We start from the raw sequence: 22,408 nt of genomic DNA, 5'->3' as shown, positions 1-22,408 counted from the left end.
GGAGATGCCACAGCCTGCTTGCTCCCTGGCTCTCCGCCTGCCAAGCAAGCAAGCGGTGGCAGTGATGAGGAAGAGGAGGAGGAGCAAGCGCAGCTGGTGACAGTGGCAGTGAGATGGAAGACTCACTGAAGGAGGGGGCCCACTGAGGGTGTCTTGTCCAAGGGATCTCCAAAGCACGAGTCAGCAGCGCGCGCGCACCCAGGTGGGATGGCAACAAACCATTGCAGAGTGTCCTCCGAGACATGCTCCTGTTCAGGCTTCCAGCCAGCCATGCCCCCCAAAGACAACCAGCTCTGGGTCTGAGGGGGCCGTGCATTAAATGCTCTTCGGTGCCCCTCCCTCAGCGGGGTTACCTGGCAATGGTGGCATGCGGCAGCGGTGCTCTGGGCCGCTGGCTCTAGCCACCATGTTAATCTCCCACAATGCACTGGAGTGACACTATGTCTGGGGGATTGTGGGAAAATAAAATGGCAGCTAGACGGAGCTATCCAGTGCTGCTCAGAGCACCAGGCCGGGGGGGGGGGGGAGAGAGAAATTAAAGGGACCACCAGAGCAAGTGTCAGTGGTGGGTCTTGTCAGGGTGATGGGGCCCTAGCAGAGGCCTAGAGATGTTGGGGATGACACTACCCAGTATTCTCTGTGTCTCTCTCATACGTGCACACACATACACCCCTTCTCCTTTTCAAAGCCGATAGCTTACAAGGGTATTTGTGCACTGTTCAGCAAAAAGGTAGCCAGATACAAAAGAAGGTCCTTCCACACAACTTAAGAGTACAGGGGCATTGCCCCCTCTTCCATTTGGCCACCCTAAAAGCTTGTCCTGTCGTCCAGGGCCAGCATCAAGGGTAGGGCCCACACCCCAACAAGGGTCCATGGATAAGAGCCCCCTGGACTTGCGCCTCCTCTTCCCCATTGCAACCTGCGTGCCCACCTGCCTCTCGTTCTGGCCCAGGCAACAGCGGTGGTGAGAAGGAGGAGCAGGAGATGCCATGGCCTGCTTGCTCCCTGGCTGGCAAGCAAGCAAGCAAGCGGTAGCAAGGATGAGAAAGAGGACAAGCCCCGCCTGAAGTACCTGTTTGACAGGGCAGAAACAGGCTCAGGGCCCACCTGGTGCAGCTGGCCGGTCCTCCTTCCCCACAAGCTCCTTCCCGAGCAGCCTGAAATGTCAAGAATAGGCTGAAACCTCAAGAATAACAATTATAGGGCCACTGCAGCACGCACAAATACAATTTGAAAAGGCATCACTCAAATCTTAAAAGGCGAGAACAGGGACAGTGATTTAAAAAGAGACCAGTGCCAGAAACAAGGACAGTTAAATAGGGACAATTGGAGTGTCTGAATCTAAGTGGTTATGGGCAAAACCTGGTGGGTCGTGAGTGGAAGATCCTGGCAGTATCTGGCATTTCCTGGCTTTCCAGATCATAATACTGATCACTACTACTGGGAGTAGTCATAAGAACATAAGAAGAGCCGTGCTGGATCAGACCAAGGGTCCACCTCGTCCAGCATTCTGTTCACACAGTGGCCAACCAGCTGTCGACTGGGAACCCACAAGCAGAGCATGAGTGCAACAGCACCCTCCCACCCATGGTCCCCAGCAACTGGGGTACACAGGCTCACTGCCTCTGGTACAGCACTGCTCAATGCTCAGTGGTAGTGCATAAGCTGTGCATGCAGATGAGGTCCCACAGTCGCACCCCAAGATCTCCATTTAAAGGATCTCAAGTAGTGGGGCTGGGGAAAATCTTTGGGACCATTCAGAGCTGCAGCCAGACAGAGCAGTAGCACTGGGGCTGGGTGGACCTGGCCTGATTCAGCGTAAGGTAGCATCAAAAGTTCATCAGGCAGAAAACAGTTCTCCTGGTTGGTTGGCTGTCTGGCAACTCCACCCCGAATCTTTATTTCACTTAACCCACTGGAGCTTTCTTCACACGGAGCTTTTATCCTGCGACTGAGATTGGTCCTTCACGGAGGTTTGCGGGCTCTTTACATGACGCCATGACCCTCCAGGGCGTCTCCCGCACTAAATGCCCTTTGTTCCGCTTTTCAATAGATCGCAGAGAATGAGCTATCAAAGTACCCCATTGAGTTCCCTCCGTGAAAAGAGGAAAAGCAGCAAGAAGAGGAGTGAGATCAATGAAAGATCATGGAGGACTCAGATATGGGGAGGGGGCCCATTTAGGGCGACCTGCCCAAGAGCCCTCCCAAACGTGGCACTACTGTAGCCATTGCTAAGGTTCCTCACAGTCTGCTTCTGTGCCTTTAAGAACAGCTGGAGTTGTGGAAATCACTAGGTGATGGTTTTCACAGCGTGGAAATTTATCAGCTGCATATTATCAGCTTCTAAGGACTGCACGGCTAAGCTGTTGTTAAAGGCACAGCAGCAGTGGCTCCTTGGAAAGTTGGCAGTTCTCCTAGTTTTAACAGCAACATTGTGTTCACTGGATCATCACTGCTCCATCCCAGCCCTGTGGGGCTTTCTTGCCCGGGGCTTCTTCAGCTATTGACTCTGGGTGAGATAAGCGCTTCTCCCCCCTCCAGATCCCAGCTCAGACCTGTGCCCCTTCCTGGGGAGAGGCAAGCTGATCAGGAAGAATCCCCAGCACCTGGAGAAGTGGGTAAGGCCAGGTGAGTATAAAAAGATGCAGGAGAGGCATGACAAGGATGGCTCCTTCCTTCTGCACGGCCAGCTACAGGCCCCATGAGGATGTGGCTGCGCAGGAGGGTTTTTGTGGTCCTGGCCTGGAGTTTGGCTGTTGCTGCTGCTCAAAGGGGTAACTTCCATGTTTTCTCTGGGGTGAAGGTTGAACGGAAAGGGTGACATGTCAGGCTTGGCCTGGTTCTGATCCCTTCTGTTGGCAATGAGGCTTCTTTAGCAACTGGAAAAGGATGTGGGGTATGGAGAAGATGCCTTCCCCCCCCCCCTGCCCCACCAAATGGAGGCTCTGGAACTAGGGGAAGGACAGCTCTGCTAGACATCTCTGAGTTGCAAGGGGCCTCCGAGATCCTCTAGTTCAGCCATCCCCAATGTGGTGCCCTCCAGATAGGTTGGACTGCAACTCCCATAATTCCCAGCCAGCATAGGAAATGGCTAGGAATTATGGGAGTTGCAGTCTGACACATCTGGAGGGCACCAGGTTGGGGAAGGCAGAGCTAGTTCAAACCAGTCGGGACTGGGAAACCAGTCGCTATGGCGCCCCTGTCTGGTTGTGCTGCTTTTAAGGCCCAAAGCCTCTGGTGGAGGACGGAGACGGCTGAATACAGCTGTGTGAAACAGGTGGGAAGAAAGCACGTTGCATGCCGGGGGGCGGGGTGCCCTATTCTCATTTTGGGTGCTTGGATGGCTGAGAGGTTAACGGATGGCTGTTATTTCCAAGCCTGTAAGGTAAATTGATGGCTGTGTTGACACGTAATCCTAAACCAGCCTTCCCCAACCGGGCGCCTTCCAGATGTGGTAGACTACAACTCCCAACATCCCCTGTGGCTGGCTGAGGGATGTTGGGAGTTGTAGTCTAACACATCTGGAGGGCGCAGCTTATTATGAGGAGGAGGAATTGTGGCAGGCCTTAGAGCTGTCTGTGCTCTCCTCTCTGGGGCGCCTGCAAAAAGGAGTTTGGAAGCATTTGCTTGCGTGTTTAGCTGAATCGCAGCTTGTTATGTCTGAACCAGGACAAACTGTGGTCCATCCTTACTAAGGCTCAATGAAACAAGCCACCATATGAAGTTGGAAGCCAAGGTCTGTCTTGCTGCTGTGCCTAAAACAATCTTCCCCGCCACCTGCTAGTGAGAGTGGGTGGTCTGCTGCATTGGGATGTGAGTCCCATGTTGCTAAGACTTAGTATCAGGCATACTGCATTGACAGGAGCTAGACTAGATGACCTTGGAGGCCCCTTCCAACTCCAGATTCTGTTCCGTGAACTAACTGGACTTGCCTCTTCTCTGCTGTGGATCTTACTTCTATTGTGCTTGCTTTGCCAGGGGCATTGTGCACTGAACATCTTTTCTTACTGCCCTTTATAACTCCGACAGATAGGCTAGGGTGAAGATGATAGGCCTGATATCACCCAGAGACCTTCACAAGCGGAGTAAGAGACTCAGACCCTGGTCTTGAACCCATATTCTGCTGCACAACAATAATGCTAATGCTACTTGAAGTAGCTTTGCCTGCTATGTACTGTCTTAGCATTGCAGTCCTTTTGGCTTTGCATCAGCCCTGACTAGAGAGAGAAAATTTCTAGAAATTTTGAGGCCATGGAAAATAATGTTTTTTCCTCATCTTTTTCCAGGAAAAAACAGACATGTTGAAAGAAGAAAAGAAAAATAAGCAATACTTATTTTAGCACTCTTTACACATCTAAAGTCACTTTGTTGCTTTAGGTCACCCTTCCCCCAACCTGGTGCCCTCCAAAAACTTTGGACTTCAGTTCCCATCTGCCTCAGGCAGGATGGCCAATGGTCAGGAATGGTGGGCACTGTAGTCCAAAACATCCGAAGGGCACCAGGTTGGGGAAAGCTGCTTTAGGACCATAAAGCAGGCTTTCTGTTCCTAAAGTTATTTTATGTATAACTTAGTTTGCTCATAAAATTATTACATTTTAAAACTTTAAAAAGTAAAGTCAGTTAGTAAGTGTGTAATTATTGTCTGACTAGATTAGAACTATATTAAATTACTGCTACAGCATCAGAAACACAGGACTATATAGAACAAAACCCAAGCTGTCAAGAATGCATATTTACTGTCAAGAATGCACAATGGTGACTCTACTCACATGTTGGGAAACTGAGCATAAATGTCTTATCAGTAAAATATGCTTCAGATCAATAACTTTAATAAGTAATGAAAGAACTAAATATGCTGAGAAACTTACAGAAAGAATAACAAAAAATATTTTCCCCCATGGCTGCATTAGTTTCAGACATTTTACATCTCTAGTCTTTCTATAAAAGTGTTGTTAGTACATAGTTTTTAGAAATCATTTTGGGGTGGTAAAGGGTGGGTAACAATATATAAATGCTTCGTCTTAAATTTTAAAAGAAAATTTCATAATCCAAAGCTGCTCCATTTTTCCGGTTTTTGGGGGGGAAAACAAAAATGGGTCTGGGGGGACAAGAAAAAAATGTTTTTCCCCTGAATTTTTCTAGTTTTTTTTCTGGGCCTTCACATTTCTAGCCTTGACTAGGTTTGTCCATCTCTGGGAAATCCAATTCTTTTTTGGCTTGATGGAGATCCATGTTTTGTACAACATACTTGACATCTCCGAGCTGAGCTGCAGGCTGTTACCCGAACTATGGGAACTTCTTTGTGCATTGGGGTGGGGGGAGGTGGGAAGGTTCTGCAAGTTGCGCAGATTTCTGAGCAATTTGCGCAAACCACAGCCAAATTGTGCAAATTACACAAATTTGGCTGTGATTTGTGCAAATTGCTCCAAAATTTGTGCAAATTTTAGAACCTTCCCCCCCCAAATGCACAAAATTCCATGGAAAAAAATACAAACTGGCCTGACTGCAGATCGAATCAGGCGCTGCAGTGAGAACCAAATTGAAGTCTGGGGGGCTGAGCCTAGGAAAACTCATAAAATCTCACCCCTCAAATGGATTTCTCTGACATTCCTGCCTTGACTCTTTTCTGTCCCTCAGTGCCAGCCACCTCGGTGCTCTATGAATGCAACAGCACCAGCATCCATCTTGCTGTCAAGATGGACCCATGGGGGACTGGTCTCAGGCTGGATCCACTGTACCTGTACCTGGGCAGCTGCTCCCTGTCCTTTCAGAACAACCACCAGGGCCTCTTCCACTTCCAGTACGACTTGAAGGCGTGTGGTTTTGCACGGCTGGTGAGTGTGCTGGGGAGCTGCAATGGCTGGACTGAAGAACTTGGACCCAGTGGGTGGCGGATATGAGATATGCTAACCGGGAGGCTGCAAAGTTGGCTTGGCTGTGCCATCTCAGCCCAGCTAGTAGTTGATTCCCAACAACTGGTGCGTGGGCAACCTGGTGCCCACTGGGGGGTTTAGACTACACCCCCCATCAGCCCCAGCCAGCATGGCCAATGGTCAGGGATCATGGGAGTTGTCATCCAAAACATCTGGTTGGCATTGGATTGCCTGCCATACAACCAATGTCTGAGAAGTTACTTGAGTCATGGAAAAATGCAAGGAAGTTTCACCTCGCAGTGAAGAACTAGAGAGGAACTGGATCTTCCCGTGCAAGAGGGCACTGCGATCCCTGCTCAGAACAGCCTGTCGTCTCCCAGGAGGAATGTGTGGGGCAGATGAAGGGGAGGTTTGGGGCTGGCTCCAGATTTTTGAGGGGTCTTGGGCAAGACACCCACAATGGGCCCCCTCCCTCAGTGAGTCAACCTTCGCCCTTCCATTGTCTCTGGCTGCTCTTTCTCCTCCTCCTCTCCTTCACCATTGCCACCACTTGCCTCCTGGACAGGCAGAGAGCCAGCGAGCAAGGAGGCCGCGGCATCTCTCACTCCTTCTCACCACCATTATGTTCTGGGCCAGAGCAAGAGGCAGACGAACAAGCAGGGTGCAACGCAATGGTGAAGAGGAGGAGCGAGTCCAGGGGGTGCTTGTCAGTGGGGCCCTGCTGGACGGTGGGCCCTCGGCAGGTGCCCCACCATGCCTGCCCTCATTGTTGCTGACTCTGGGGAGGATGAACAATGTGCCCCCCTCCCTCAGTGCGTCTGCCTTCTCCCTGCCATTGTCTCCGGCTGCTCTTGCTCCTGACACAGGCAGAAGCTGTAGGATCACATCCCAGGGACTCGAAGGGACTGCTGTCCTGCAGAGTTAACTGGGATCCTCTTGTTTACTTTGGCGCAGCAGGCCGTACCAAACTCTCCAAGGGGCATCTGGAATAGCGCACAAGAGCAGACCTGTAACACCGTCCTCGGTACAGAAGTTGTGGCCAGAGCATCTTCAGTTCTGTACCATGTGCCCGTTGGCGTGGAGCGATGTAGAGTGAGACGCACGGAGGGGGTTGGCCTCTTGGCACTTCGATGCTGCTTGTTCCAAGCCAGCCTTCTCCAGATGTATTTGACTACAGCTCGCATCATCCCCAGCAATGGTGGCTGGGGACCATAGGAGATATAGTTGAATACATTTGGCGGGCTGGTCTGCAGACGGACTTGACAGGAGCCAGCCTCGGGTGCGACTGGGTATTGTAGAAGTACAGTTGGCGGTGCAGTCACAGCTTGAGGAATATGCTAGGACCCTGAGGTTCCTCGGACTAAGCCTTGGCATCTTGTCCGGCTCTGATTCTGACAGACGTCGGGCAGAATGGTTGAGCACTCCACCCACCTGGTCTACCAGCCTCCATCCAGCCAAGGCAGACCCTACGGCAGCCCTTTCACGGAGAGGATAAACTGTACGGATTCCAAGTAAGCATGGAGCGTGGGCCCTGAGAGAGACTCTCTGGTGAAGGAGACTGACGTTGCCAGTCTTAGAGCTGTGGGGCTGATCTGGAAGTACTTCCATCCAAACCCACCTTTTGGAAAACCAGTTGAGCCCTTCCTGAAGTGTTTGTTTATTATTTATTTATTTATTGCATTTATATCCCACCTTTTTTCCTCTTGCAAGGAACCCAAGGCAGCTTACATTATCCTCCTTTCCGTTTTATCCTCACAACAACAACCCTGTGAGGTGGGTTGGGCTGAGAGTCTGTGACTGGCCCAAAGCCACCCAGTGAGCTTCCATGGCCAAGTGGGGACTAGAACCCGGATCTCCCAGCTCCCAGTCAGTCACTCTCACCCCACTACACTACACTGGCTCTCGATGTTGCTGTAAGCTTTGATTTATTTATTTAACTGTGGGCTCCTTCACGCGGAGCTTTTATCCTGTGATTGAGATTGCTGCTTCATGGAAGTTTGTGGGGTCTTCACATGACGCCGTGATCCTCTAAGGCATCTCCTGCCCTTTGTTCATTTTTAAATAGATTGCAGATAACAAGCTATCAAATTACCCCGTTGTGTTCCGCTTGAGTTCCCTCCCTGAAATGAGGAAAAGCGGCAAGAAGAGGAGTGAGATCGATGAAAGTTATGGTAGACTCAGATACGGGGGGGAAGGAGGGGGGAAGGGGAGGGGGGAAAGGAAGCGGGTGAAAAAGGGAGTCGTTGTGAGCCTGCATTTAAAACAGAAGCAGGAAGCCCTGTTTTAAATGCAGGATTTTAGGCTAGTGTAAAGATGCCCTGTATTTGACTACCCATCAACAAATATTCCCTGGGCAGTGTACAGATCAAGACGAGTGACATAGCGCAACTGGAACTGACAAATAATGCAAATGCAGGGGAAGAAAGCCTTCTCATATAATAATTAGAAAAAGATAATTAGCTGCTCGGATTAAAAACGGTTCCAAAACCGCAAGAGCCCAAGGAGTTGGCTATGGGCATCTTGTGGTGGTTCCTGCAATGTTGCCAAGAAACTCTCCTAGGGCATCTTTCCCCAACATGCTGTGTTTGACTAAAACTCCCATCATTGGGGGGAAAGCTGTCTTAACAGCAATTTTGAACCTGAAAATAATATTCTTAAAGAGCAATTTTATGCATGTTTAGACAGAAAAAAGTCCTATAACTCCCAGCATGCCCCAGCCTGCATGGCTGGTGAGGCATGCTGGGAGTTGTAGGGCTTTTTTCTGTCTAAACATGCATAGGACTGCACTTTTAAGGTATCGAGTAAATGTTTTAAATACGTGAATGTTCAGTGTTTCTCAAACCCAAAAGCAGGTAACATGCTTAAAGAATAGGGGAAAGATGACTGTAGACATCGACGAATCGGTCAGTTTCAGTTTTCCCCTTTCTCATTTTTCCAATCTTAAATTTGGTTCATCCCAAACACTGAGGGTTTTAAAAAGTGTATATGCATTTTTGGCCCGTTTCCCCTAATACATGCATTTCTGTATGCAATTTTGCCTGATATACACATTTTTTGGCAGCAGTTTTCCTAGTATAATCATTTATTTAATAGACACATTTTTGTGTGCGTTTTTTGAATGGAGAACTCCACTGCAAAATTTGGAGAAGTGCGAATTTCAAAGGATAATGGAGCGTGGGTTTTGAATTGGTTCGAAAGTGTGAAATTAAGTAAGTTCTCATTAAAATGTGAACTGAACAGACTTCTCCCCCATCCCTAGATGACTGAGGCTGCAATGCTATACGCACTTACCTGGAAGTACATCCTTAATAAGGCTTATTTCTGAGTAGGCATACTTAGAATTGCACCAGCACTTAAACGCGCTCATATGTACCTCTCACTTAAATTGCAGCAGTGGCAGGAACACGTGCTTGCGTTATGGCTGTACTGAGTTTTCTTTTATATTAATCTGCCTTTGGCTGAGGAGTTCCCATCCCTTTGTTGGGGGAATGTCTTTTTAATAGCCCTGGACTGTTTAATGTTTCCTCGGTGGGAGCTAAATGGTCAGTAGATGGTCTCTTGGCTGTGAGATCCTGGAGGAAGAAACACACCTGCACAAATTGACCAGGGGACGGGGTGGGGGGGCAGCAGCGATGATGGAAGGTATGTAAATGAATGGCAACAGGGTTTTTTGCAATAGCTGGCAGAGCTGTGAGTGAGCTGCAGGCTGGATGTGATGTAGCGTAGTGGATCTGCCATCTGGTAGGAGCTCTGCTTAGGGCGCTATTGTAAGATCTGCTGTATTTACAATATGCAAGGAGATCCTCAGTGCTCTCCCCAAGGAAACCAAGCTTGCGTCATGCTGCCACTGGGGAGTTTTGCCACTCTGGGAGATGGGGCAAACACATCTCTTCGCTCCCTAGTTTTCTATGGCCTGCTCCAGCGTTGGCACCAGCGTGTCTGCAGCACAGACCCCTCGTTTGGTGCCCACCAGGCTCCCTGCCCCTCCTGATTATTATTTTTTTCTCATTCTATTAAGATTGTTTTTTAGTTACAGGTTTGTCTAAACTGGGAGGCTGCCATGCTGCAAAGCGAATTGCCGCCCTCCAGCGTCATCTTTATTTGCGTTCAAAAGTGTGGTTTTGTGTTTTGTGTATTCGATTCTTGGGCATGTTGCTTTTCTTTTAATCTCACCAGTTTTCCTTTTGGGAAATGTGTGTTTTGTGACCAGCCATGGAGGTGACAGATTCGACCTTGGGGGAGCTGGGGGTGGTGACAGCCGACAGGAAGTTCTGGCGTGGGCTGGTCCATGAAGTCACGAAGAGTTGGAAGCAACTGACCGAATAAACAACAAAATGCCCAACCTAGTAGCCATTTTATGAATCGGCAAGCCCTCATGGCAGCCACTTTGTGAGAGCACCCATAACACTCCCTCAAAATTCCAAATGTGCCCACTGACCCCAAAAGTTTGGGGACCCTAGTCCATATCAAGGGGATTTGGTGCTGCTAAGCCCCCTTGCTGAGCTGCTACTCTCCAGGTCTGAGGACCTTCTCCTGTCTTCTAGGGCAGAGCACTTGATTCCTGCACGGGTTTCATCGGTGACTGGCCAGCTGTCTGCTTCCAGTGTGCTACTCTTCTCCGGGAAGCTAATGAATGGTAAGCAGCATCCAGTTCTTGTTGTGTGAAATACTGAGTGCCTTCCCTGCCTGATCCCTAAAGGCTTAGGATGGATTAAAACTCTATTTCCTGAAGACCTGCAAGGAAGGGTCCTGATGGAAGCTGATGGCAGCGGTGCAGAGCCACCACCAAAAAGGCCCTCTTCGTTGTACTCACCAGCCTAACTGCCTTTGGTGGCAGGCAGATTGAGAAGGGCTTCTGCTGTTGACCTCAGAGTGAGGGCAGGCTGGTAGGGGAGAAGGCAATCTTTCAAGTAACTTGGGCCCAAAGCACTTAAGGCTTTAAAGCCTAAAACCAGCATCTTAAACTGGGTTCAGAAACGCACTGGCAGCCAGCGCAGCTGGTGCAGTGTCCATGTCACATGAGCAGACCTCAGTGTTGAACAGCAGCCCAGGCACACTGCAGATGCATTGATGGCGCATGGGCATCTCCGTCGATGACCTTAAGGAACAGGCATGTGTGTACAGGGGGAGGCAACCTTCAGGTATCTAGTCCCAAATCATAAAGGAAATCCAAGGATGCCCTCCTGCTTTGTAAACTTAAAACACATTGGACTATGCAAGATGGAAACTTGAGTGTGTTTCTGGGACTTTTGGGAAAGGCAAGCCCAAGAAAGAGTACTATCCGGCCACGCTTCATGAGCACTTCCTCTCACGTGCTGGCTCTTGTCCCTTTGCAGAGGACTTCAGCGCTCCCTCTGACTCGAAGGTCTTTCTCCTGGGCTCCCAGATCCACATTGAGTTTGCGGTGCAGAGTTCCTCCCACCAGCCTCTGCAGGTTTTTGTGGATGAATGCATAGCTGCCACCACGCCAGAGCTGAACAAATCTCCCAGGAATTACAGCATTATTGCAAACCATGGGTGAGTGTGCACTGTAGGCTTGAGTTTTGTCCTTTGGAGCACAGCTGCGAAGCACTGCAGACTCTCCAATATGTAGTGTTCTTGACTTCTTCAAAAATATTCCAGTAGCCTTCCCCAGCCAGGTGCCTCCAGATGTTTTGGACCACAACTCCCAGCATTCCTGACCATTGGCTGATGGGAGTTAAAAGTACAAGACATCTAGAGGAGACCAGGTTGGGGTTCTTGGTGGGGGGGGGCAGCGGGGCAGCGGCAGTGCAACTTGCTCTTGTCAAGTGGGACAGATCTTGAAGTGGAACACGAAGCTCAGGACATGTTAACTGGAACAGGAAGTCTGCCCACAGTGTGGAAAGGATGAGTATTTTGCTTTTCCTCTAAGGAGTTTGGGCTGCATATGCAGCAGAACTGGAGTGGCCAGGGAGAAAATGTCAAGGCAGCCAATTGCATGTGGTGAGGAGGATGCAAGCGTGTGGCTAGCCCCCCCCCCCCGCCCCAGCGCATCTTATAGGAGGAAAACAATTCTACTTTCTGCCCTGTTCAGTGCAGAAAAGGGCAACTAAAATGATGAAGGGGCTGGAGCATCTCCCTTATGAGAGAAGGTTACAACAGCTGGGATTGTTTAGCTTGGAAAAGAGGAGGGTCAGGGAAGACATGACAGAGGTCTACAAAATTATGCAGGGTGTGGAGAATGTGGAGACATTTTTCTCCCCCTTTCAAAATACTAGAACCTGGGGTCGTCCCGTGAAGCTGATTGGTGGGAGATTTGGGACAGATGAAAGGGAGGAGTTCTTCACACAGCGCAGGGTTAAACTGTGGAATTCGCTACCACAGGATGTAGTGATGGCCACCAATTTGGATGGCTTTAAAAAGGGATTGGACAAAATCCTTGAGGAAAAGCTATCAGTGGCTAGTAGTCTTGATGGCTATGTGCTACCTCCAGTACCAGAGGCAGTGAGCCAGTTGCTGCAACTGTACACCAGTTGCTGGGGAACATGGGTGGGAGGGTGCTGTTGTGCTCATGCCCTGCTTGTGGGTTCCCGGTCGACAGCTGGTTGGCCACTGTGTGAACAGAATTCTGGACTACATGGACCCTTGGTTTGATCCAGCACAGCTCTTCTGATGTTCTTATGTTCTAACTCAAGTGCCAGGATCCATTTCTTAAGCGGCTCGTGACACCCGGATGTGTGCACCTCTGCACAAACTGTTGATAACCGTGTACAAGCGTCTGCCGTCTCTAACATCCTATCGATGCCTCTTATCCTTTGGCTCTGACGTGCTTTTATTTCTTGGGCTTTGGGGCAGGTGTGTTGTGGATGGCAGAGTTGCAAACTCCCGCTTCCTCCCTAGAAAGGCTCCTGAAGTGATCCACCTCTCTCTACAAGCCTTTGAATTTGTGGGGGTAGACACTGATGTAAGTTACTAAACTAATATGATCTGCACCGTCATTTCCTATGTTGAAATGACCTTAGATGTTGCATGCATATGTAATTCCCCGGCATACTGTGTTTGAACACCTTTCTGCCTTCAGAGACTCTTTAGGAGCAGGCAGTTACCAGGCCATTCATACATACTTATGGCAGCCTTGAGAGCTAGGAACTTGCTTAATGGAGGGTCACAAGTTGCCCACCCCGGTCTGCATATGTATTGCCCAAACAGGGCAGCTAGACTGTTAACTGGGTCTGGCCAATGTGATCATCGTACGCCGGTCCTTTGCCATCTGCAGTGGTGACCAGTGTGCATCTAGGCCCAATTCAAAGTAAATGGCTGGGGCCAGATTATCTGAAGGAGCGTCTTCTCCCATACTTACCTGCCCTTCTCCAGGTGCCCCTGCCCAACAAGGCAAGGTGGTTGGCTACAACGGGGCCTTTTCAGTGGCAGCACCCCATCTGTGGAATGCCCTCACCAGAGAGGCTCACCTGGCCCAAACGTTATGGTCTTTTCAGTGCCAGCTGGAGGCCTTTTTATTCTCCCAAACCTTGTAAGAGATAGTTTAGTCCATTTAGAGCTCTGCACAGTTTTATTTTTTTGCTGATGATCTTACTTTGGTTCTTATGTGCTGCATTGTTTTTACTTCCCTGCTGCTGATTTTTACTTTGCATTATTTTATCTTGTGCTATCTTATTTTATTGTGATTTTTTTAATTCACTTGTTCACTGCCCAGAGAATTTTGGTGATTGGGTGGCCTAAAAGTGAAATAAATAAAAATCGTGGTGATCATCTATAGGAGATGGCTTGTGCAATTAGTGTTTGGAGTGCACCAGGGTTTGAGGGTCTCCCGAACATATGCAAGCAAGTCTTCCAAAGAATAAAGGACCATGTGGCATATATAAAAGCCCTAGATGGAAGCTGCAACCCATGGTAGTTCTATTCCTGATCTGTGCAAGTGGACTGAAATCTGTAAGAGTGGCTTCCCTGGAAGAGCGGCCATCTCTAGAGAGCCTCTGCAGAGACGCCCATGATGATAGCACAGGGGTGTGCGGAAGGTAGATGAGAATCTGCTGGAAGATCTCTGGGTGGTTTGCTGTAGATCAGCAAGGGTTTCTGACACCGAATTGTCTGTAAGAGCAACAGCGAAAAGGTGTCCCCCAACTAAATTAAGTTGGAGGAAAAGAACACTTGGGGAGAAAGCCAGGAGTGAGAAAGGACTCATGAGCTTGGTTCTGGGACCCATCACAAATTCCTGGCTGAACATGTGCTCAGAGATACCCTGTTCCTCAGTTCTTATTTTACTTATTTATTACATTTCTATACTGCCCAACAGCCGAAGCTCTCAGGGTGGTTCACAACAATTAAAACCATAAAATACAACAAGATAAAATACAAGATAAAAATTTAAAGCTACAGCATAAAATACAAATAACCAAATAAAACCTAGCAGCAGTGTAAAGATTTAAAACACAATAACAGATTTAAAATAGAAGCTGAAAGACTAAAATGCCTGGAAAAATAAGGTCTTCACCTGGTGTTGACAAGAGAACAACATAGGTGGCAGGCGAGCCTCTCTGGGAAGCTCCTTCCACAACTGGGGTGCCACAGCAGGCCCTCTTGGTAGCTACACACCCCAGTTCCTTTGGCGGGGTCTCCCAGAAAAGGACTGCTGAGGATGATCTTAGGGTCCAGGCAGGTGTATATGGGAGGAGATGATCCTTCAGATAACCTGGCCCCAAGATGTTTACGGCTTTGAATGCTAATACCAGGACTTTGAATGGGGCCCAGAAATGGGCCCGCCTGAGCCACTATCTTGCACCTAGCTCCGGCTGGTGATCCTCAGGGATCTAATGAAAAAATAAAGTTGGCCCCGCAAGTTTGAAGTCTGCCCAGCCCTGCAAAAGTACATGACTTCACCAGTAACGCATGTGTCCAAAATGTAGTCCATATAAACAATTGAAGCTGCTTAGAACAGTCCTATACAAAAGCTGGGACTCCTGTGATTTAAACGTTAATAGCTAATATTGGCTTTGTTGTGGGCTTCCTCTCCCAGGTCTACCTTCACTGCCAGCTTCTAGCCTGGGATCCTAAAGTCCTCACTGATCCCATGAGGAAGGCCTGTTCATTTCGCAGAGACGTCAATGGGTAAGGGATTGTGGGAAATATTTTTTTGCAGAAGGGAACGAATGAGCAGTGGCTTCTGGCTAGCAGGGTGCAATATTGGGAGGCTCATTCCAGGGGACACTGGGCCCATTCCAGAATTGACGTATGCAGTGGAGGCTGGTGGCTCTGATGTCAGTGGGGCAGTGATTCCGCTCCGGGTTCCAGTCAGAACTCTAAAGAAGCTAACCAAGCTGTGCAACTTGGAGAGCTCCTCCAGAGTTCTGAGTGAAACTCGGAGCGGATGCACTGCCCCACTGACATCAGAGCCACCAGCCTCCATTGAACATACGTATCCTCAAATGAGGAAGCTTTTAAAAAGGTTCAGCATGTCTCTGTGTGGGCTGCAAGTAGCAGAGGATTTCCTACATCACTAAAGGGGTCAGACGAGATGACCTTCAGAGGCCCTTCTGGTCCTGCTCAATCTATTTTCATTCAATATTTCACACCCTGCAATTCTTCCAGTCTTGGAGCACAGGGCAGCTAACCCCAAATACCAAAAGAGCCTTAAAGTAAAAACAGAAACATCCTTAAAATGCTAGGCCCACACCTTAACAACTTTACAAATGTCTTCAATCTTTGAGCAATTGGACTGTGGGGGCAAGCCTAATATCACCTGAGAGGGAATTCCATAAAGCATTTCTAGAACATGTTGATTTCTAGAGCACCTCAGTCTGGGGGCCAAATCCAGCCCTCCAGGGTTCCCCAGAAGGCCAGGCCTCCTTCCCCCAGCCACCCATCGTTTGGAGATTTCCTGGCTTCTGTGCAGCTTTTTTCTCCATTCTGGAAGTTTGAAATGCCTCCCCTGGGCTTAAGTAAGAGCTTTAAGCTAAAGTATGGTGATGTCTTGGTCCCCACTCCTTTTGTCTTTGGCTCGGCCTACCACTGGAATGTGGTCCTCCAGAGCGTCTCTGAAATTGGGCCCTTAGGCTGAAAGACGCTCTGCACCCTGAGGAAGATGTCCCAAACACTGAGGTTGCTTTGTAGGGCCACGGTCACTTGTTCTCCGTGCTGTGCTGAAGCAAATGCAGCAGAAATATGAAGTTGCATGTCATGGGAGTGAAGACATCGGACCTAGTCCGGTGGAAGAAGATGGGGCTGGCTGAGGCTGGGGGAGATGGAACAGGGAGTTTGCAGTAAAACCTGCAGGCAAGAGCATTTGGGTTACCCAACATGGAGCCCATGGGCAATGGTGGGCCCACAGACATGTGCCTTGGCACCCATCAAGCTCCTTCCCCGACCTCATTTTGTTTTACAAAATTGCTACTTAAAAATAAATAAATAAATAAAATGTTCTAACTGGGAGCATCACCAGCTTCTGTGAAATGGATGTTTTGTTGTGCTTTGTGGGGACAAATACATGATTTGGTATTTGGCCACATTCTCAACCTCTGCCTTGTACTCTGTTTCGTGGCCAAATTGTCTTCGATACTCATCACTTTGTTTTCTGTGAAATATGTGTTGGGAGTAGAAGACTGTAGGTTTAAAACAGCGTTTTTGTGTTTGGGAGCTCACAACCCCTCTCCGCCTTGTACTTTGAGTCTGGGGCAATTTTCTTTTAGCCTCCTCACTTTTCTTTCTGTGAAATGGGTATTTTGTGACTGGCCACAGCCACTGTGGAAAGCTGTTTTGTGAATGGGCAAGCCCCTCTCATAGCAGCCATTTTGTGACAGCGCCTATGTCTCTCAACATTCCAAATGTGCCCACTGGCCCAAAAAGGTGGGGGACCCAACCCATCACCTTTCACTGTGGCACCTGATGAATGATTCCCAACAGGCATGTGAGAACACTTCATGGCACACCTTGTTTTCAAAGCTGGTACTTTTCTACTCTCTTACAGATGGGAACTCCTAGACGATCCCTCCAGTTCTGTGTGTGGCTGCTGTGACTCTGTGTGCCAAGTAGCTGGGTCTCGCCATAAGAGAGAATCCCAAGGTACTTATCTCTTTGATTCAGGTTCAGACCCCTGAAAATGGCTACAGGAGACACAGAATTGGTCTTTCCAAGACCTGCCTCTGCTTTGCACCAAGAACCCCTGGGTCCTCGTTACCAGGAAAGCCAAATTCTTCCCTTGGAATAAGTGATGTGAACTTGGATAGGTCTGCATTGTCCTGCTTCTGAAACTAGACATGGTCTGGTGGAGGGAGAAGGTAGGTGCTGCATTATACCAGGGCTATCATAAGTGCTGCGTGATACCAGGTCGGTCAGGCTATGTATCCCTCTAGCCCAGGATTGCACTTGGCCGGTAGTGGCTCGCCAAGGCTTCAAGTGGAGAAGAAACTTTCCCATCTGCTTCCTGACCCTTCTGAACTGGAGATGACAAGGACTGAACCTGGCAGCTTCTGCATGCATAGCAGGGGCTCTACCACTGTGTTATAGACTCTCCCTAGAGTGTTCCAGGAACTCTATTTTCATTTAATAAATAAGTCTCAAGGTGGTCAGAAGATACCCCACTTGCTGAGCAAAAACCTACAGATGTCTGTAGAGGTGTATGCATCCTGCACATCCCTAAACATAGATGCCACAAGTCCTGACTGGGATGCAGTGTGATGGAGGCAGGTTGGCACTCTTCTTTTTTTAATGTAGGGAAGTGATCTTCTTGCTCCATTTCAGGTTCTTCAGTGGAAGCTGGTCTGCTGCAGTCTAATGTGGTGGTTGGTCGCTTGACGATTCAGAGGTCGGCTCAAATTGCAGGCCGCTACGAGTGGGACACAAATAGTTCCTTTGCTGTCAAGAGTCACAAAGGTAAGACAGTAAGGGCCAAGCTACACTGGATGGTATATCTTTGCATCTAAGGTGCAGGTTTTAAAATACAAGTTGCATTTGTAATGTGGGGAAGCTGACAATTTAGGGGATTAAAGCAGGTGTGTGTGTGTGCGCGTGCATGCACGCGCGTGTGCCAACCTTTCATCCCCTGGGGGAAAGTCCTTCTTAAATTGGTGTTTGCTGGTTTGTGTGCATGGGAATTTGCCAGTGGGAGACCAGTGTTGTTGCACTCCTCAGGAGAAACCCTCCTGGTGGTACCTAAGATGTTGGAGGTCTGGTCCACCATGGCTCAGAATAGGGCCTTCAGTATACTTTCTGGAACTCCCACCTACTACAAAATTAGGCAGATGGCAACCCTTCTGGGTTTTTGGCTCCTACTGAAAACATACCTTTTCCAAGCGACATTCCCAGGAAGGTAGTCTTGCTTTCTATGCGAAGATGTATTTCTGTACGGCATTTAGACATTTCTTTAATTAAGCGATGCCTAACAGGGATAGGTGAACAAGCGTTTTTTGTGATTGCTGAGAATCTCCAAACAGCACCTTGAAGCTCAGCTTCAATTTCATGGAAAGGAAAATTGCACTGTTCAAAAGGGGAAATGCACATTTTTAAAACGTGCACCCAAGTGTGCACTTTCCCCATAGAGTAAAGCGTGACAATCCATGCATTTTTGGAAATAGTATGCATTTTTTGAATGTGAATACAAGGTCAGGAAATTGTGACATTTTCCTGAAAAATATGCTCTTCCTTGCATTTGCGTTTGGGATTGCAAACGGGACGTGTTCACATGATTTGCGAACATAAACAAAATTCTCATTTAATTCTTGTTTTCATTAATTAAATACATAATTAAATACTAACTTCAGAAGAGGGATTTTCCTCAGCAGATGATCGACTTCCCCCTTCACGCCTGCTTTGATTCCACTCATGCATTGTCTGCCCCCACTCCGGTGGATGCACTTTGCATTTTAATACTTGCACCTGAGATGCAAAGACTCATTAGTGTCTAGTTTGGCTCTAATAGTTTTGGGCTTTGGAGAGGGATTCCCTAGGCGAGCTTTCCCCAGTCTGATGCCCTCCGCTTGCATTGGCCTACAACTCCCAGAATCCACCAGCTATGCTGGAGAGCACCAGCTGTTGAGGCTGTTTGAGGTCCTCAACTCCACAACAAAGAGATGAACTCGGGGGTTGGTCTACAAATGGCTTATGCTCCTGGTTTGGAGGCCTGCTGCCTCTCTCTCTGGAGTCCACCCACCCAGGCCCCTGTTAACCTACTGCCCTTCAGCGCAACTGATTAATGGTGCAGGATCGGCGAATGCCGCAGCATGCTTAAGGGGTGCGAAGAGGAGTGCACTGAACATCAGATGGGCCCGGCTGGCCTCCTGATGTTGGGGTGGTGTGCTTTGGGAGTCTGCCTGTACTTCAGTTTTGCTCTGGAGCTCAGGCATTTTGCATGTAATGTGGTCCTGGGCAAATCTGTGGAACATCTTATGTCGTAGCACCTGCCCGCTGTCAGTTCTGTGGGATCTGAAGCACTTGAGGGATGGCTCTGGGGAGAAGAGAGATGCCAGCAAGTGGCCTGAAGTGGGAGGGTTGGGCAAGGCAAGGAGGGAAGCCATTCCACAGCAGAGTTCAGCCCTCCTAGGCTGGCCTTGCACATGGAGGGCTTCTAGACAAGGCTTTCACCGTGCCATCACCTTTCCTCATTTACAGAATTCTACAGGAGCCCAGATGCCACCTTTCACTTGTAATTGGGGTCCAGCTAGGGCCAAAGTCCATGTCCCCCCAATGTGGCCAGCCAGAGGGTAGCAGATGATGAGGCAAAGTTCTTCTCTCTCCTGACAGGTGGGAAGCAGGATGCGATGTCGCCGGCGATGGGGGTGCTGCTCCTGGAGGTGGCTGTGGTTGCTGTGCTGTCGTTGGGCTTCTGCTCCTACAACTATCCGAAGAGGCTCTGCCTGCGCAACAGGGAAGCTGGGGACTCAGTGACCCCGGGGCTGGTGAACACTGAGCAGGATTGTGGAAGTATCAATGCAGATGCGGAATAAGCTTAATAAAAATGAAGAAACAGTAATGGATGTGTGCACAGCTTCTTCTTCTTGGGGGGAGGCGAGACTAGCCTGCAACAGGAAGGCAAAGAGCCTCGTTTGGTTCAAAGCTTGGCCAGACTGTGCAGGCCAGGGCCAGGGCTGACGTCACGGGAGGCATGGTTGGGCATCTGCCGAGGGTCTGTGCCACAGCAGGGCCCCACTGACCAGAGCCCCCTTGAGGCTGCTCCTTTTCCCTGTTGCAAGTGGCTTGTTCACGTCTGAGCCAGACTGAGAGGCGTGGTGGTGGTGGTGAGAAAGAAGGAGCAGGAGATGCCGCTGCCACCTTGCTCCCTGGTGTGCTCTGACTGTCAAGCAAGTGGCAGCGAGGGGGAGGAGCAAGATTCGCTGGTGACAATGATAGTGAGAAGGTTGGCTCATGGAGGGAGGGGGGCAATAGCGGGTGTCTTGCCCAAGGGCCCTCAATCCTGAAGCCAACACTGGGGACCAAAATGGTGGCTCCATGCGCAATATACTCCGAACTGGCTGCATTTGGCGGTCATTAGGGACACATGATGTCATGGCCATCCAGCAAGCACCCCAGAGCTCATCCTGGAAAAACCGGATTTCCTGAGACTGCTTAAAGTCCATTTCTTTTCCTTAAGTCGGGTTGTTCTCAGTATAGTTGCTGTGTGCCCCAAGCCCCGCATTGACCTTGGGTATGCTAGCCCTGCCCAGGACTGTGCCTTTCACCCTGACATGGGTCAAGGGGTATTTCCCAGCACAAACCAATTATCTACTCAGAAGTAACTCCCATTGTGGTCAATGAAGCTTGTCCCCTGAATGCACACACCAGCATTTACAGAGATCCCCCTCAACCAAAATTGCAGATTTTAAAGCACTAGTTCCCTAAAGGCTGTAAAGTGCGTTCCCGAAGCTGTGATTCTCTGTTGTTTGGGTTACTGCCATTTGGAAGTTACTACTTCCACCTTCGATCACTGGATCCTGCACAGAATCGGGTTAGAAAGGGGGCTGGTTTCCCATCCCTTCATTTCCCCTCTGTCTTTCCCAGCATAAACATATGTGTGTCTACTCAGAAGTAACTCCCAGTGTGGTCAATGCGCACTCCTGAAGTTACTAGATTCCCCTGAATTGAAATAATGCATTTAGGAGCCATAATGTTGAAGCTTTGATTGTGTCATCGGCTGATGGGGGCAGAAAGAACATCTGGTTCCTTTAGTGATTGTTCTTTAAGGGAGTAAATAATGTGTGTGGGGGGAGAAGGTTGTTCCCAGCATCAGTTTCAGGGGAAGGAGCAGACTGTGTTCCTTCAGTATATGTTCTTTAACAGAGTAAATAATACTGGTGGGGGGGGAGAGAGAGAAGGCGAGTGATTTATGTAGTGACACAGGAGGAAACCACCTGGGATTTTATCAAAGGTGAAAGAGGAGGAGGGAGCCTCTCGTATTGGGTGAGCAGCCCCTGCCCATCAGATGACATTCATTTCAAACCCACCCCCCAACCGGGAAGTATGTTCTGTGAAGCGACTTTTGCTGGTGCAATAGACTTGCTTGTGGAGCCCTGTGCTGAGCAAAGCCAGCTCTTTGAAAAATTCAGATAAGCCACAATTGGCTTCTCCTTCCATTATCATGGAGAAAACCCCGCAGGAGGAAATTCTGTTACCTCTCTTATGTGCCTCTGCTTTCCAGGGCTTGAAATGGGTGATAAGCAACAAGCCAATTAGCTGCTTGAAAAGATTAGTTTCCACATCTTCTTAAAGCAAGCAGGGGAGCGGGAGAGGAGTTGAAAAAGAAATCTCTAACCATGCTACTATCTCTGACTACTAAAATAATGCAGTTTCCCCACCCTGATGAAAGTGCCCCCCCCCCCCGGAAGTCCTTGGAAGTTCACCCCACTTTTTTCTCCCCTCCTTTTGGCTTCCCTCCTCCCACCCTACAAACATGCCAAAACAATCTGAAAATGTTTGGTACAATCCTATGCAGGGCGCCACTCATTGCAAGTGGGAATAGTTCTTGGTGAATATATCTTGGGATCCAAACCACAGCCCATTATTGCTTAAATAGGTATTGTTGTTTCAAGGTGCACAGAATTATGCATGGTGTGCAGAATGTGGACAGGGAGACATTTTTCTCCCTCCCTCATAATACTAGAACCCAGTGGGGTTCTCCAATGAAGCTGATTGGTGGGAGATTCAGGACAGATCAAAGGCAGCACTTCTTTACACAGCACAGGGTCAAACTATGGGATTCACTACCACAAGATGTCGTGATGGCCACCAGGTTGGATGGCTTTAAAAGGGGGGTGGGCAAATTCATGGAGGAGAAGGCTATCAATGGCTACTAGTCCTGATGGCTGTGTGCCACCTCCAGTACCAGAGGCAGTATGCCTCTGTACATCAGTTGCTGGGGAACATGGGTGGGAGGGTGCTTTTGCATTAATGTCCTGCTTTTGGGTTTCCTGTGGGCAGTTGGCTGGCCACTGTGTGAAGAGAATGCTGGGCCCTTGGTCTAATCCAGCTTGGCTCTTCTTATGTTCTGCTCCTCTTCCTGCTTCAGAATTGCTCCCTGTCTCTTCCTCAGCTTAGCCAAGCTGCTTCTAATGGCGTCCCCTTCTCTAATT

At 49.0% G+C, this 22,408-nt stretch overlaps 2 protein-coding genes across 2 annotated transcripts in view; both read left to right on the top strand.

Annotated features, from left to right (window-relative positions):
- LOC146336248 (zona pellucida sperm-binding protein 3-like) overlaps positions 1 to 19,813 on the top strand; it is a 49,042-nt gene extending 29,229 nt beyond the window's left edge. The window contains exons 2-10 of the mRNA XM_084819455.1: positions 5,638 to 5,834; positions 7,272 to 7,384; positions 10,418 to 10,509; positions 11,210 to 11,390; positions 12,690 to 12,798; positions 14,869 to 14,960; positions 16,816 to 16,910; positions 17,589 to 17,720; positions 19,587 to 19,813. Coding sequence (XP_084675581.1) covers positions 5,697 to 5,834; positions 7,272 to 7,384; positions 10,418 to 10,509; positions 11,210 to 11,390; positions 12,690 to 12,798; positions 14,869 to 14,960; positions 16,816 to 16,910; positions 17,589 to 17,720; positions 19,587 to 19,789 — 1,155 coding nt within the window. The 5' untranslated portion in view covers positions 5,638 to 5,696 and the 3' untranslated portion in view covers positions 19,790 to 19,813. The remainder of the gene's footprint in view (positions 1 to 5,637; positions 5,835 to 7,271; positions 7,385 to 10,417; positions 10,510 to 11,209; positions 11,391 to 12,689; positions 12,799 to 14,868; positions 14,961 to 16,815; positions 16,911 to 17,588; positions 17,721 to 19,586) is intronic.
- Positions 19,814 to 22,009: 2,196 nt separating this feature from the next.
- Positions 22,010 to 22,408, top strand: part of LOC146336246 (zona pellucida sperm-binding protein 3-like) — a 33,294-nt gene continuing 32,895 nt past the window's right edge. Inside the window, exon 1 of the mRNA XM_084819444.1 lies at positions 22,010 to 22,068. The gene's annotated coding sequence lies outside the window, so the exon portion shown is untranslated. The remainder of the gene's footprint in view (positions 22,069 to 22,408) is intronic.

The sequence above is a fragment of the Heloderma suspectum genome, chromosome 13, assembly GCF_057233095.1.
Source record: "Heloderma suspectum isolate Gila_16-S chromosome 13, 16-S_ref, whole genome shotgun sequence".
Taxonomy (NCBI): domain Eukaryota; kingdom Metazoa; phylum Chordata; class Lepidosauria; order Squamata; family Helodermatidae; genus Heloderma; species Heloderma suspectum.
Note: the sequence above shows the minus strand (reverse complement) of the source record. Positions and strands in the feature narration are given on the sequence as shown.